Below are 15748 nucleotides of genomic sequence, written 5' to 3' on the forward strand. Positions count from 1 at the left end.
TACAAACATTGGCATTCATCAGGAAGCAATCTCAAAGTGCTTTAAACAGAGCATTGGCTTTAAAGTTGCACTGAATGTTCGTGTCAGAGCTTTATAAACACAAACTTGTAGGTGGAGAAGACTTAATCCTGCAATGTTCTGTTCAATAGCACTGGAAGATTAAATCTTTTGGAACCTTTCAGCATTGGTGTGAAGGGTGTAATTCCACCAAGCCTTACTCTTGCAAATACCCTTTGTCTTTGGGACTGGTAACATTGACCCAGCTTGCCAATTAGCCATCAAATGCCAAATGCTTCGTAGTGATTTGTCCAAGGCTGCATTTTGAAAAACTGTGGCAGAGGCAGGTGTGGAAGTTCCATGTTTTCCATACTACCGAAGAGAAGTGTAGGATTATGTTTTAGAGGAGGGGTGTGGTACCTCATCTGATAGTCTAGCCATCAATCATCACAACAGGTAATTCATATTACAGTGGCACTGGATGAGAGACGTGCCAGTAAAATGCAGATAGTTGTCCCTACTTGAATGCTTCCCCAAAAGTCTGTCTATTTTCTATATTAGAATCCCCTATATTTGTCCTTAAGAAAAGAACAGAATGTGTATACTATCAGATATTCTCTCTCGTTAAGTTAATTACCTTTGGCTTCTGTAGTAGCTTAATTTTTCTTCCCCTATCAATAGGCCAGCTGAAAGAAGTACAACAAAAAGGGCTTTATCTGTGTTATTGATTGGCTAGAAAGTGATGTGTTTGCGACTATTGGAGCTTCTCCAGTGCGTATTTATTTACATTGGGGGAAAAAAATCAGTATTACTTGGAAAAAAACTAACTAAAACTTTCATTTAACATTACAAAAGAGAGTATTGCTTAATCCCTGAAGTAGGAAATTGCTTTTCTTCATGATCCATTGCTTTCATACTGTTTCTGGCTGCTGGTGCTGAAGGAAAGAAAAACTGTGTTCTCACTCTGTTTTCACTCTATCTATTTTCTTATGCTCTACAAAAAAAAAAAAAAAAAAAGAAAGAGAAAAATTTGGCTGCTAATTTGTTGTTGAAGTAAATACAGGGAGGGGAGAGCCTGGATATGAAAAGATTTTTTTGTCTCGAATGGGCATTTGCAAATATGGAAGCAGACTAAAACTTTATGTGGAAATCTGAAAAGAGGAGATTAAGGATTTGAAGTAGTATATCAAAGCTGAAGTATATGAGCTATTGCTATTCTTTGAGACGCCGTTATGGTTTTATACCTAAATTCAGCAGCATGTTCCCAGAAGATGAATGTTGCTAAGGAATGTTTTTTTCTTGTGTTCTGATCTTGTACATATACAGAGAGAAAGAAAGTGGCAATTAGAAGCAAAAGGCATAGCCGGTTGAAAATGATGGTGTTCTGTTTCACCTTGCTTAAGACTCATTCTTTTCTGTTAAAAGCACCTATTGTTTTATTGCTTCTAATATGCACTATAAAAATACAGTGTGTTACAGCTCTGTGCTGGAAAACACAAATGGACTGTAACTAAAGAATGATTATTTAACTTTGGAAGTTACAGTACTTAATTAATGATTCCATGACATTGTCAGGACAGGTCACGGAATGGATTTTAGAGTAATTGTAAGTTACCAGCAGTGGTTTTAAGTTTCCCCCCAGAAACAGCAGTAGAAGTTGTATTTTCTCTTTTCCTAACAGTGGTGTCTCCTGTTTCCTTTTTTAATCTGATTGCTTTCTTGGTTTTTTAATCCATTTAGTCTTGCAAACCATAATGAGAGGTTATGCCAGTAAAATAGTCTGAATACCATTGTGATGGCAAGTTTTTGAGACTGGTATGTCACAGAAGGGGTACCCGTAGGTTTTGAGTTTTAGCTTGTGCTAACTATATGAGGAAAGTAGCAAGACCACACCATATGCCCAATAAAAGCTTCATTAGAAAGGCATTAGTAGATTAATCCAACTTACTCTGTGGTTTATTTTATTCAGAATGTAATAAGGTAAGTTCATTAGTTTGCAGACTTAATGTTTTCTACTGTACCTCAAAGCAACTAGTAACAATTCCACTGAGATTCCCCAGATCTCTGTAACACCTGTCAAGATAAACACATGGCTCTCTGAGGGAATCACCTTGGCAACATAACTGAGGGAATCTAGAAAAAAAGTAAGTCTTTCACACACAAAAGAGTGTTACACAGTCTAAACTTGATAAATGATTTTTCACATGCCTCCGAGGTCATATATCTCTTTAAGGTAGAAAAAATAGTGAAATCAATCTCTGAAGAACAAATATTTCGGAATGTACAATACGGCATCTGAAATGTATTTTAAAGAACTCGAAGGATGTAGAATAATTATGCAATTTGAATTGAGCCTCAGAAAGGCTGTCTGGAACCAGCAATTTAGTCTCCATCCCCCTAGGGCTAGTATATTAGATTACAAGGATTATTGTTGTGGCGGTATTTGTACCACTACATTTAAGATTAGGTCAGCATTTTCATTTTAAACCTGTATGTTCAGAGGTTCATAACTCAGCTATAGCAAATTTGCTTGGCATTACAAATGTGTTCTGCTCAATGGTGACACTTTTTCTGGAGGAAAGAAAAAAAAAGAAAGAAAGATGCTTAAAGCTAAATAAGTATTTGGACATTTTCAAGTTACGACTGCCAAAAGTTCATGTCATCTTCTTGCAACTCTGCTTTTTAGATTCAGTTCTTTCTACAGCTGACTTGTAGCACTACTGCTGTCTGGAGTCTAAAGAAATGTATTGCACTGGACAAAGAGTAGATGGCTGTACCTTATCCCTGTCTTTGCCAAGATTGTAGTAGGACCAACACGATCAAGGAAGGCAGGAGGTGGAACTTCATTGTACATCCTCTTCTCAGCCAAGGCTGGAAAAGTGAGGGGTGTTGTGTGATGTTCATGACTCATAATGGGTGATATCTTAGAAGTTCTGTCAGGAAAACCTGTTTAAAAATGCACTCCTGACTTTAGGTGCCCCACAAACATCATGTAGCGCTCTCTTGGCTACCAGTGAGCTTCCCACAAAAACAAACAAACAAACCAATCAACTTTACATTGCAAGGTCTTTAAACTCAATTTCCCCATTTTGTGGCTGTTGCACTATGAGTCTATTGTGAGCTTTCCTTGACATGGCATTTAATATCTCAGTTATTGTGCGTGGTAAACAATATCAAGGACTGCAAACAACTCTGTAATACACACACTTCTCCTATTTCTGGAGGCCTTTATCAACAAATAGGCTTTGCATATGCTTCGTGTGCTTGTACTGGATACAAAAAAGCACAATACTGGGTTCTTTTATTGGCATTTCTCATCAAACTTCTTGGTGACTAACTTACAACCTATTTTTGTGGTGGCTTGTTTTTTGTCCCTAGCTGGGGTATTTGCTAAGGAGTTCAAATCAGTAGCATTCAAGCTGTACCAGGGATCTCTCTTTTCTGCGGCAATGCAGTGCCAGTTCCTGCAGCAGCACTGGGAGAAATCAGAGAGACTTTTGCAGGTTCTGCTGCAGCAGCCTAGTTGCCCATAGAATTAACCACTCATGTGGTAGGCCAGAGAGAACATGGCTACAGAGTGTTTGCTACAGGACTACAAATCTCTCAAATGCCTCTATGTACACGCAGGTGGGCTTGGCCTTAATTCCTGTGGCTTTAGGTTGGAGTCAAAATGGGAATGTATACAAAGTGTTAGAACTCTTTGTGAGAAGTTAAACCAAAAAAAAAAGAAAAGAAAATACGACATTAAGTGGCATCGCAGCACCAGGAGCCAGCAAAAGGCAGCCCCAGTGGATTCTGAGCCATCCTCCTCAAGCCAGGTCAAATCAGGGCTAACTCAAGTAAGGATGAACAGACCTAGCAAAGTGCCCAGATGACTTATGAACCGACCAAGAGGGACCTTCTCTCCAAAGTCAACATTCCCCATTGGAAAATGTTCTCCACAAGCCCTTTCGGTTCTAAATTGAAAAGATCTGGCTTATGTGCATGGCTTCAATGAAATGAAACAAAATGGAAATCAGCTTGCTTTTGACAGCAAGGAATAGAGGGAAAGAAATTACTTTATACACACAGAGTCAAGAAACATTTATTATGAAGATTTAAGCCTATCTGGATGGACAGAAAGACTTATTAACTGTACCAGGATTTGTTTTGAACTATGCATAGTGAGAGAATAGCTGCACTACAGAGAAAGCAGCCTAGTATTTCCTTTGTCAGCTCCCCTTTATTACACAAGTACCAAAATTTCGAATTTCTGTGCATTTTATGGCTGCACAAATACTCCATCCATCCCCCTAGAATCATATTTTTTACCTTCCAAGTCTTCAAGTACTTCATATGATAACATTTATTGGCTTAAATGGTTTCTGCCCTAGGTATGTAGGGTTAGGACACAAACTGGACATGGATGACAGGCCTTGGTTCAGTATCTTGCAACTAACTGGCTTTTGAAAGGAACATTCTCTGCTGTTTAAAAAAAGAAAGTTACACCCTCCAATGTTATCAGACATCAGTAAAAGTACTGGGAGCTACAATGTATAGGTCATTAAATTAAGCAGCGCTTATAGTGGGAAGAGGAAACATTAGCTTGACTCTTTTATTCTCTAAGCCTCTGTCTGGGCTGTATAAACATAAATTCTGGTCTGTTTAATTGTAATCACAAATGTCCATGTGTTTTCAAATTAAGGGAGAGTCCAAGCCTAGCAGTGGGGAAAACATGTAACATAAAACACAGGTAGTGTGTTAAAGCTGTGCATAATTAATTATGTAGTATTCCTGTAATACAGTTACAGATTTGCGGAGGTGTTTTGGATTGGGTTTTTGTTGGTTTTTTTGTTTTGTTTTGTTGTTTTGTTTTGGTTTTTTTTTTTGCTGAACAGCACTTGAGCTTCAGTAGTTTAAGAGTGGATGTTGCTACACTAAGTGCAGGATTAACTAGAGGTGGCCAGAGGAGACTGGTTGCATAAGGTGGCACTTAACCAAAAGGAGGCCTGAATTTAACTGACAGCTTCTGCTGGCCTAAGGCATGGTCTGCACTTCGGTTTTGCTGGTGTTGCTGAAGTTGTCCATCTTAGCTGATCTGTCTGTACCATTGCAGAGAGATGTGGTCATACCAGCAAGAAGTATCTGATTTTGTTTGAGGAAGTGATGTAAACTATATTCATGGGCGTACTTTTTTTGTTTGTATGAATTTTCTTTGGGAGCATTTGGTGTTATAGCATAATGGCACTGGAAGAAATCAGGGAAAGATGTGTTCTCACAGTTAAGGATATTCTTGCTCAAAAATTTAGGAGCCTACTGGTATTAACAGAGTTCATTTGGTGGAAATACTTTGATTAAAAGTCACATTTGCTACCAATGTGAACTGCACAAGGTAAGTGTTAAATGGGACTAACTTCACTGAGATAAGTTGTTGAGATACGAAAAACTACCTTGAACCCTACAGTTCATTTTCACACTTTATTTGCTATGCCTGCAGTGGAACATTTATTTGTTTACACAAACTCTTGTTTGTTGCCTTCTTTTGTACCATTTCTTCCTTCTTTGAGTGAACCTCCATAGACATACCAGCATGTTGATTGTGTTGGGAGTACAATTCTGTGTCCTTGGGGATTAAAACCAGGTTATTTCAACTTCAGTTAGTCCTCAGATAACAAAAATTCATACTCTCATGTCAGCAAGGGGTAAAAAAAGGCAATCATTTTAAATAAGAAATGCTGCTTACCTTTGGTTTTCATAGTGTTTACTTGCAGAAGCTTTTAACTGGTCATTAAAAAGCGTAACTCCAAGTGCCAAAACACCCAATTAAACTTTCTAAATAGGGTCACAGAATCATGGAACCATTTAGGTTGGAAGAGACCCTTAAGATCACCACTAACCTAGAACTGTCAAGTCTGCCACTGAATCATGTCCCTAAGTGCCACATAGAATCCTGGAATGGTTTGGGTTGAAAGGGACCTCAAAGATGATCTCATTCCAAGCCCAGGCAGGGGCACTTCCCACTAGACCAGGTTGCTCAGAGCTCCATCCAACCTGGCCTTGAACACTTCCAGGGATGGGGCATCCACAGCTTCTCTGGGCACCCTGTGCCAGTGCCTCAGCACCCTCACAGTAAAGAATGTCTTCCCAATATCTAATCCAAATCTCTACAAGTCTTTTAAATACTTCCAGGAATGATTAATTCACCACTGCCCTGGGCAGCCTGTTCAAATGCTTGACAACACTTGCAGAAATTTTTCCAAATACCCGATCTAAACTTTCCCTGGAGTGACTTGAGGCCATTTCTTCTTGTTCTATCACTTGTTACTTGAGAAAAGAAACCGACACTCACCTGCAAGCTCCTTTAAATCAAAACATGCAAAACTTATAAGTATCTGACTAGCAGATACTTCAAATTGGAAAGAAGTATTATTAGCTTGCTGAAAAAACAAGAAAAAAAATTTATCAGGAGACGATTTTACTTCCTGGAATGTCCTTATTTTGCCTTCCTGTCTCTCTCCATCTTGCTTTCATACACTTTCTTCTTCACCTTCCTGGTATTCTTTTGATTTTCAATCTTTTAATATTTTCTGCAAATCAGTTCTCTCCCATTTCTCACCCTTGCACTGCATTAGATCACCTTTCTCCCCCATGAAACTTAGATAGTCCTCTCTTGTTTGTGGTTCAGAGTGCAGAGCCAGAAAAATGTCAAATGTTGTTAAAATTAGAGCTGCTACACGCAAAGTGCTGATCACGTTGCCAGATCCAGAAAGGGATGCCTACTTAGAGGGCAGTCATCCCATTCACACTTTAATAGGGCACTTAAGTAAGAGCTAGATGCCTAAATAGTTTTGTGAAGATTTGGCCTTTGTGTACTCAACTCTTGGTTTGGATGCGCAGCAGCAAAACAATCCATTAATTTAACAGTCCCTAAGTAGCGTTTAATATCATAATGTAGCACCTAAAAATGACCCATTATAGTCTATCTGATGAGAAAAAACAACTTCTCTAAGTAGTCTCCAGGCACAGATTGAAACTAGAAACTTTAGTGGCAGTTGTGTATGTGCTCTGCATAAATAGTACATATTTAATAAAGTAGAGTGCTTAAAAACCCCTTTTATCTTCAGTAAAATATTAAATGAAGTACCTTGGAAGTACCTAAACATTTTATTCATTTGTCCTTGCTTTTTAAGCACTTTAGGCCTCCCTGGCACAGTAGATGGCAGATGGAGCAAGAATTTAGATTAAGGTAGTCAAACTACAAAGATATCCAACAATACAGAGTACTTACAGAAAGTCCTTCTGAATCCACACCGAAGTGTATCTTCAACCAAAGTGGAACAAATTGTGCTTGGGATGGAAGGGCAGGTTACACCTAATGGGGAATCCCTCAATGGGGATGGAGCCATGCTTTCCTGGATGCCAGCAGGGAAACTCCCACTGTAAGGTAGCACAATACAGCTCCCAATGGCAGCCTTGAAACAGCACAGCCGAGCAAAGTCAGTCTAGACAGGATTTGCCAACTGAAATTTTATCTGAACAACTGCGTTGCCAACTGTATCATTACACGATTGGCAATACCAGCTTCCTATTTCAGAGGAGTGATAACAATTTTAAGTTCCTCGTCTGTAGGATGTCTAGAATCATTAAGAACAGTCAAGTTAACTACTGCCTGTTTCTAAAACAGCAGCAACATGTGAACAGTTTAATGAAAAACTGGTTCCAGTGACTGAAATATTTTGTTTCCCAAGTCAGATTGATAGAAAACCTAGTGGTATTTATGGATGAAATTTCTAACACATATTACTTGCATGAACAGGAAACATATATCAGGAGGTTTAATTTTATGAGAGCTGTCGAATCCAGGCTGACATTTCTTTAAGGTTTCATTCATTTTTTTCCTTCTTTCCCTAACTCTGAAACTTAGAGAATTTCTTGTCTTTTATTTTTTTTAGGAGGTGACAGTGCATGACAGTTGAAAGCTGATAGTTTGGAAAATTGGTGTTCCTTCTTTCACAAGCAGGCTTTTGGAGACAGGTTGGAAAAGTCACTGACTTCCACCTAAGCTGCCTTTCTCTCTGGAGAGCCGGGGGTGTTAGAGGGTGACTCCTGCCCCGCAGGGGTGCTGCCCCGGGCCAGGGCGGATGCGGGCTTCCTTCGGGGTGCGTGTCTGCCCTTCCACGGAGCGCAGAAAGAGCTCGGGCTCTGGGACTGCTGCTCGCCTCACTGCATTAAGGCTTTGTTGTAATTTACCTCGGCGTCTTGGCAAAACTTCGGGTGCGGGATGCGACGCGTCCAGGTGGGCAGGGGTGTGACCAGCACCGCCCACGGGTCAGGGCAGGAGTTGCCGCTTGCTCGCAGCTGCTCCGGGAGTTCGGGGTCCTTTCGTCGCTGTGTGGGGCCCCGGCACGACCCCGCGGTGAAGGGCGTTTCTGTCGCCGGGGGGAGCGATCCGCCCTGGGCTGAGCGCAGCCGGGGCGAAACGCCTTTCTCGTTCCTCAACCTACGCAGCTGAGCAAAGGTTGCGACTTCCCTTCGCACCCGCGGGAATTAGCGCCTCGGCAAATTGCAGCGGTTTTCGTTTAAATTAACGCGAAATGTATAAAAAACCCCCATTCTCACGCCCACCGCTCGCCCTCTCGCTTTCACGCATCCGCACCCCGCACCCATGATCTCATGCTGCTGAAGGCATGGCACAAGATCTACGGCAGGCTGGGAGCGGGGGAGGGAGGGAGGGAGGGAGGCAGGGAGAGGAGGGCCGGGAGTGTGCGGCTCGCACACCCTGCTGTGCCCAGGTGCGGTACTGCAGGGGCTGCGCCTCCGCGCCCGGCTCCGGGGGGCGCAGGACCCGCCGCGGGGTGATAGGCTGGCCCTTAGAATACCGACCCTTGGCTTTTAAATGTGACAGCGGCTCCCACGGCACCCTCGGCTCTGTGTGTGTGCGGGGGTGGTGGTGGTGGTGTAGGGTAGCCTTCCCCCCTGTTTTGGGGGTAGGCGTAGGGCGAGCGGCCCCGCACCCCGGTGGCCGTGCGGGAGCTGCCGGCGCCGCCCTGCAGCTGCGGGGGAACGGGGGGCCTCGGCTCAGAAAGGCTTTATTTCAGCCCAGTTTGCGGCCGCGGCTGCGGTGGGCGGCCGAGGTGCGGTAGTTGAGTAGTGCCGGAGAAAATCCCGGTAACTCTTTGTTCGGCGCCGTGTGTATAATTATCGGATAATCACAGCCGGTGCCCGAATAGACGGAGGGAAACATCTGACGGGAGAAGTTTAGGCTAATTAAAAGACCCCGAAATCGTTCTTTTTAAGATGAAAGTGGGTTTTCAAGACACTGGTACCTCAGAACTATCGGAGGAGGTGAAGTGCTCCCGCCGTGCTGCTGACTCCGCGGCGCGGGTGGGGAGGAGAGGCGTGTGAGTGTGTGTGTGAGTGTGTGTGTGTGTGTCCCCTCCACACCGCCCGAGCCGCGTTCTGGCAGTGCGCGGCTCCCGAAAGGCTGAGGAGAGGCAGCGCGACTGTGTGGGAGCTGAACTCAGCCTCCTTCTTTAACATAGGCTCGTCCTCTGCATTGCATCCAAACCTCAGCGATTTGCTGTTCGGAGACTGCAGATTTGCATAGCCCTGCTCCTCGCAAGCGTGCTTATTTTTATTTTTTTTTTTTTTTTTCCCAGCTTCTTTCATAAGGGTGCACTATTCTCCCTGAAAACATCCTCGGGTATTACTGTCAATAGCCAGACCATTGAGATTGCCGGAGCAGCCCGATTATTGTCTGGCGCGTGTGCGAGTGTGTGAGTGTGTGTTCGCGAGTGTGAGTGTGTGCGCGCCGGGAGAGAGCTCGCTCGGTGAGGGCTCACCAGTTTGGAGATGAATGGAGGGAAGAGCAGCAGTTTGATTTTTCTCTGCTTTCCCAGCGCTGGCTGATGGAGTGGCATCCCTTTTTTTCTTCCTTAGCAGAAATGTGGCATGATTGGCTACACTCTGGATTACTGAGGATGTGGGAATGCTTGGCATTCTCGTAGCCCTTGCAACTGTGGAGTATTGTTAATGAGCACCAGCCCCGGGAAAGCTGAAACTAACGATTGTTTGGGCGCGGGGCTTTTCCCCACTTCCACCTCTTTGCGAAGGCTCTGAACTGCCTGGATTCTCTGACTATGTCTCGGATTGTTTTGGGTAGAAGAAGACCTGGAAAAAAGGATCCTCATAGGCTTTCCCAAAGGGAAGAGATGGCTCGCCTGGTGCCGTGAGCTGCAGCCAGCGCCGTGTGCGAGTGTGCGAGCGCCTCTGCCCAAAGTTTGCCTCCGTTGCTGTGGCTGCTGCTCCTCCCGAGGACGCCGCGGGCCGGCTCGTCGCGCACCGGAGGATGGGGGGGCTCCTTAGGGGCAGCCCGGAGCCGGGACCCGCCAGCAGCGGCAGCAGCAGCACCGGCGGCGGCTTGGCCCTGCTCTGGATAGTCCCGCTCACTCTCAGCGGCCTCCTTGGGGTGGCGTGGGGCGCCTCCAGTTTGGGCGCTCACCACATTCACCATTTCCACGGCAGCAGCAAACATCATTCAGTGCCTATCGCTATCTACAGGTCACCGGCTTCCTTGCGAGGCGGACACGGTGGGTTCGGGTGCCGCTCGGTCCCTGCGCGGTCGGGGGCGCGCCGCCCCGCAGAGGTCAGCAGCGGGCTGCGGGACCCCGCGGGCCGGGGCTGCGGCGGCGCTCGGGGGGAGGACGAGGAGACGGCGGAGAAGGGCTGGGCTGCGGGGCCGGGCCCGCCGGGAGCCCCGCCGGGCGGGGTGCGGGCCCGTCCCGCCGCTCCCGGCAGGGCGGGGGGCTCGGCCGGCCCCCGGCTGGGCGGGGGATGCTGCCGGGGCCGCCGGGCATCCCCTGGGGCTGGCGGCCTGCCCGTGCCGTGCGCCCCGCGGGGTCGCTGCGGGGTCTGCAGTCGCGGGGCAGGCTCTGGAGCGGAGGCTCTCCCGCACCCCGCCGCTCCCTGCCCCGCCGCAGAGGCAGCCGCCTGGAAAGCCTAGCCCGGAGGCGCCCGGAGCTGCGGCCCCCGGCTGGGAGCGCCCCGCCTCGTTTCCCCCCACCCCGGTCCCCTCCCTCGGTCCCCTCCCTGCCCCAGTGCGGGGACACACGCTCCGGGCAAGCCGCCCCCGCGGCGGAAGCAGGGCAGGGCAGGGCGCCCGGGGAGCCCGGCGCGGAGCGAGGGGCGGGGAGGGAGCCGGTGCGCTGCTTAAACCGCCGGTGATGATTGTGCTGCTTCCAGTTCATTACCTTGGTCGAAAGTCGATGAACTAAAGCAAAGGTCAGCTCATTATGCTGGGGATCGGGGGAGCGGTAAGCGCTGAGACACTGAGGCAGGGAAGCGATGCCCACTGTAGCGGGCAGCAAAGGGACGGAGATGAAATTCTTTCCAGGTGGAAATACATTTTGCTTAAGAACGACAGTGCTCCGGTAGTTAGTTTCTGAAGTGACAGGAAGCTGCTTCAGTGCCCTTTGGAAAGCCCCGTTCTCTTTCCTTTTGCACGCAGACTTGTGAGAACCTGCACATCAATACATGCAGAATAGATGTGCATACATATGTTCGGTAGTACCAAAAGCTGTCAAAAAAAGCGACGCACCAGACTGTGCTTTAAGGATTTAAAGCCTCCCTTTGTCTCCGAGGGAGGAAGAGAAGATAAAGAAATCCCCTTGTTGGTTTCTGATTAGATTATACAGCTTCATTCCTCTTCCTTTTCTCATCTCGCCTTGCTTCATTTGCACGACCATGCGATGTCATTTACAGGCTTTGCAAAGTAAAAACCAGATCTGCTACTTAACCTTTGCTTCTCTGTTCAAGATGACCTAGTTGCAGGCACGAGGTACTTAGGAATTATTGGATTTTTTCCAGTGATTAACAATGCTGGTATTGGTGGAAACAGTAGCATTGTTTACCTGAAAATTCCCACTGTGTGCTAAATATCCTTTGATACATAACTGCTAGAAAAGATGAAGTGTACAGAAATACCTCTTCTTAAGCGTTTTGTTATTTTTTAAAAAGTTGTATGACTGGTCTAATTAAAAACAAAACAATTGAGACATTCAGCCCACCACTCTTGTCTGTAGCGCACTTGAGGTGGTGCAACATTGAGAATGCTGCATGTTCTGTAATGTATGGGGAGGATTAAAGATGTAAGTGTGTGCAGATACATGTATATGCTTATTATTGTCTCAATTTCTGTCCATATGGGGATATCATGTAGGTGCTTGCTATCCATTTGAGGGAAGGATAAAAGGACGAGGGGAAAAGAAACATCACTGTAGAGGTACCAACTACAATTCCTTAGAAAGCATTTTAAAATCACACCTTTTGCTAATTTTTGAAAGCATTACCTTGAACCCAGTCAAAGGGTGATGTGTAAAAAAGCAGCTTTCTCAGAAGAAATGGGTCTTTTCAAAGAAAATGAAATATGAAGAGGTGGAGCTGTCACTTAAGGACTTCATAGGGAAGCCCAGGAGCCTCTCCAGAAGTTAAGTAGCTGATTTTATGAAAAGAGGGATGTTCTCTGTCATAAGGCAGCATTTCAGAATGTTTACTGGATAACTCTAAGTGTCTTTGCTTTCCTGTGTTTGTGAGACGTTCTGCTATCTGACAGCATTTTAAAATGTTTAATTCCTCTCATTATTAATTCTTCAGAGAGGTGTTCCCATTTGCTTCTGTAAGCCTGACAGAAGCATTTCTGTCTCAGGCTGAGCAGTGTTGGACACAGTTCCTGTGGAGCCCAACACTGTATCTCTAAGCATCAGTCAGAGGGAACTGGATGAGGGAGAAGGGTGTGTGTGTGTGTGTGTGTGCTTGTTCCTTGCCTGCTCTTCTCCAGTATCCCTAGCCCCTGCTGACTTAGCCAGGTGAGAATTTGCTTCTCAGGCTTGTATCCTTCAGCATCAGCTCCATTCAGTTTTGCAGTTATTTTGTTCTAGTCTAATACGGTTGTGCATAAAAAACTTCAGTTTTATGGTGACCTCATAGCAGCTTTTTTTGTTACTTTGTCAGCTTCTTGTAGCATCATACCTGCTAAAAGTGGAAAAGAGCTTTTAGGGCAGGTCAATTAGTCGATCCCAAATGGAAGCATTGCTCTCTAATATTGTGAATTAGAAGTGTGAAAGGAAGGAGAAATGATCACTTTGTTCAGGCACTCAATAAACATCACCACAGTCCTCAGACATCCACACCCTTCCCCTTTTCCCCTGCACTGGCTAGCCCTGACACCCCCATCCTCTCGGGTTTAATTTTTTTAATCTTTCGGTTTTCCTTGAGCCAACCCAATTTTAGCTAGTAGTATAAGCAAAGCCAAAAGCCCAGCATGGTTGGATTTCTTCCATTTCTTTTAAAAAAACCAAACCACAATCTTGCTGCTAACATTCTCATCAGGTAATTTTGCTGGGATTTTGCTTAGTAGTATGATCTCATGTGGTTTTAGCGGACAGTATCGTGCCTCACAGAGACATAAACGGAATCCCAACCAAGCAATTAGCTCACCATATTAGACAAAAAGTAGTTCAGCACACACTCTTTTAATACACCAAAAGTCAAAATTCAACATCTTTTGAGCTTGATCAAATGATTTTTCAATTTTGCTCTCTGACTCTCATTAAACTCACGTGAAACATTGGTGAAAGATTTGAAAGTTTAACCACAGGAAGGAATAAGAAAATAATTCTGTGGATCACAACATCAGCGAGGTAAAGAGAAGTACAGAGAAGTAAGAGAGAGACTAATGTTAACAAATTTGAATCATACACTGCTTAGCCCTCACCAGTGGTCTCTTGTAATATGTGGTTTATTTGATGATTTATGTCCATACCTACTCGATCCATTTAAGGAGGTGGCTATAGCTTTTGTTATAGCTGTATCTATCATGAAGTCTGGTTTTTTTGGGTTTTTTTTGAGTAGATAGAATAGTTCATACTCTAGATTACAAAAGCAGGGATGATCCATGGCAAAACCCATAAAAAATGAGAGAGATTGCAACTTCCTCAGTAACTTTAAATGAAGCAGGCTGTTTCTTTAAGAATCCAGGGACATGATGGATCACATGTGAAGGGAAAATTGCGTGTTGAATATGTTAAAAGTGTAGCCATATGGATGGCTGTCATCATCCACATTCACTCCTGCCTTCCTGCAAACACTTCCTTACTGTCTGCTCTCTTAAGGCCTCACAATTCCCTACAATTCAGTTACCAGATGACAAGTACAGTGCGTCCACTTCTGATTGTTTCTTCTTTCTGTGCTCTCAAGATCTTGCTGAGGCTAGATACAAACTGATTCTGCTTTTTTTAAAAATTTGTGGGAATAGGAGCCAGGAGGTGAATAATGAAATCTGCATGTTGATATGTGCATGTGCTTGGAAAGAAAAGGCAAAAATGGGGAGAGAATAGGACCACATGCTCATGGGCAGAACTGAAAGAGCCAAGTTCTGTGTGTAGTAGGGCTTGTGCACTTAAACGCCTGACTTAACTCAGTGCCAGAAGAGATTTGACTTGATGAGGCTTAGGACTAACATGTGGGGCCGTGGTTTAGGAGGAGCAGAGGCAGCCTGAAGTAGAGAGAATGGGGTTCTGGGAGCAGATCTTAAGAAAGTGGTAGTTTAGGTTCTAGGGACCTTTGTAGTGGAACAGTAGAGGGATTTAAGAGGTTGAGCTTTAGCAGCAAAGTTCCTGAGCAGGGATAAGGGTTTGTGGAAAATGAGAGTTCTGAGGAATAGAAGTTGGCATGTTTTGGAGCTGACAACTGAGGATGGTGTGTTACCACAGCACATCCACTCCTCCAGTGTTTTCCATCCAGAGCATGATGTGGCAGCAGGGACATGCATATTGATCTCCCACTCCTGAGCTAGGCCAGCTTCTTCCAGGCTCTGCTTCACCATTGTTGGCAGGGCTCACGTGCACTGGATTCACCCACATGATGTCCATGTGGAAAGACTTCTGCAGCAGAGTCACCAGCCCACTGTTACTGGAGTACAGTGGTCAGGCAGCCCTTGTTCAGGGAAGATGCCTGTTGAGCTCCACAGGAGTTTTCACCAAATAAAAACTGCAGGACCAGAATTGCAACACTGCAGTGAAATAATTTATACCACCACTGTGAAGTATATGACCCAAACAACTTTGAAAGATGTCCCTATGATGTATAAAAAACATTTTAATTCTGTAGGAAGACCCCAACTAATTGGTGTAGGTAAAAATAATTTTATGGCCTTTTACTATTTTTTTTTTATTTTACTGGAATTGCTCTTTAGGTATATAAAGATAATAAACCAAATAGTTTTAGGGATTAGGGTGAATGAAATGACATTTTTTGGCTACAATGTGCTTATGTTGCAGAAAAGAGTTATATTTTAATTAAAACATCAAAAGTAAATGTTTCCAGATGTTCAAGCATTGTTACTCAGTGTGATGTTAGAGGTAGAGGTGAAAAAGTCTCATTTTCATCTTATAATTGCCTTTTAAAATGTTTTTTCAAACCTGTTTGTATATCACAATCTTTTTAAATGCCTCCTTTTCATTCAGAGATTTTCAAATATATACTACTTCTCCTGCTCTGAGTACTTCTTACTCACAACTGAGACATTTTCGTGTTTTAAGACTGTAAAGCATAGCAGTTTCTCAATGTCTTTAAATTATATAAATTTTATATCCCCTTTCAAAATTTCCAATATGCTCCATCAGTTATTATCCCCATCAGCTGCCAAAGTATTAACATCAGTTGGAATGGAATGAATAACAAAGCAATTTCAGTCAGCATAGTGGTTAATTGGCTG

The 15748-nt window shown here is 44.5% G+C and overlaps 1 protein-coding gene across 36 annotated transcripts in view; it reads left to right on the forward strand.

Annotated features, from left to right (window-relative positions):
- Positions 1–15748, forward strand: part of NRXN1 (neurexin 1) — a 674266-nt gene that overhangs the window by 394186 nt on the left and 264332 nt on the right. For 2 of the 36 annotated variants that reach the window (XM_032103170.1, XM_032103172.1), the window contains exon 1: positions 9409–10565. The exons of 32 other annotated variants lie outside the window; for them this stretch is intronic. In XM_032103170.1, coding sequence (XP_031959061.1) covers positions 10325–10565 — 241 coding nt within the window. In that variant the 5' untranslated portion in view covers positions 9409–10324. Of the gene's footprint in view, positions 1–9400; positions 10566–15748 lie in introns of those variants that run through there. 2 more of the 36 variants (XM_032103171.1, XM_032103173.1) reach the window with 2 other exon arrangements.

This window comes from Corvus moneduloides, chromosome 3, assembly GCF_009650955.1.
Source record: "Corvus moneduloides isolate bCorMon1 chromosome 3, bCorMon1.pri, whole genome shotgun sequence".
Classification (NCBI taxonomy): domain Eukaryota; kingdom Metazoa; phylum Chordata; class Aves; order Passeriformes; family Corvidae; genus Corvus; species Corvus moneduloides.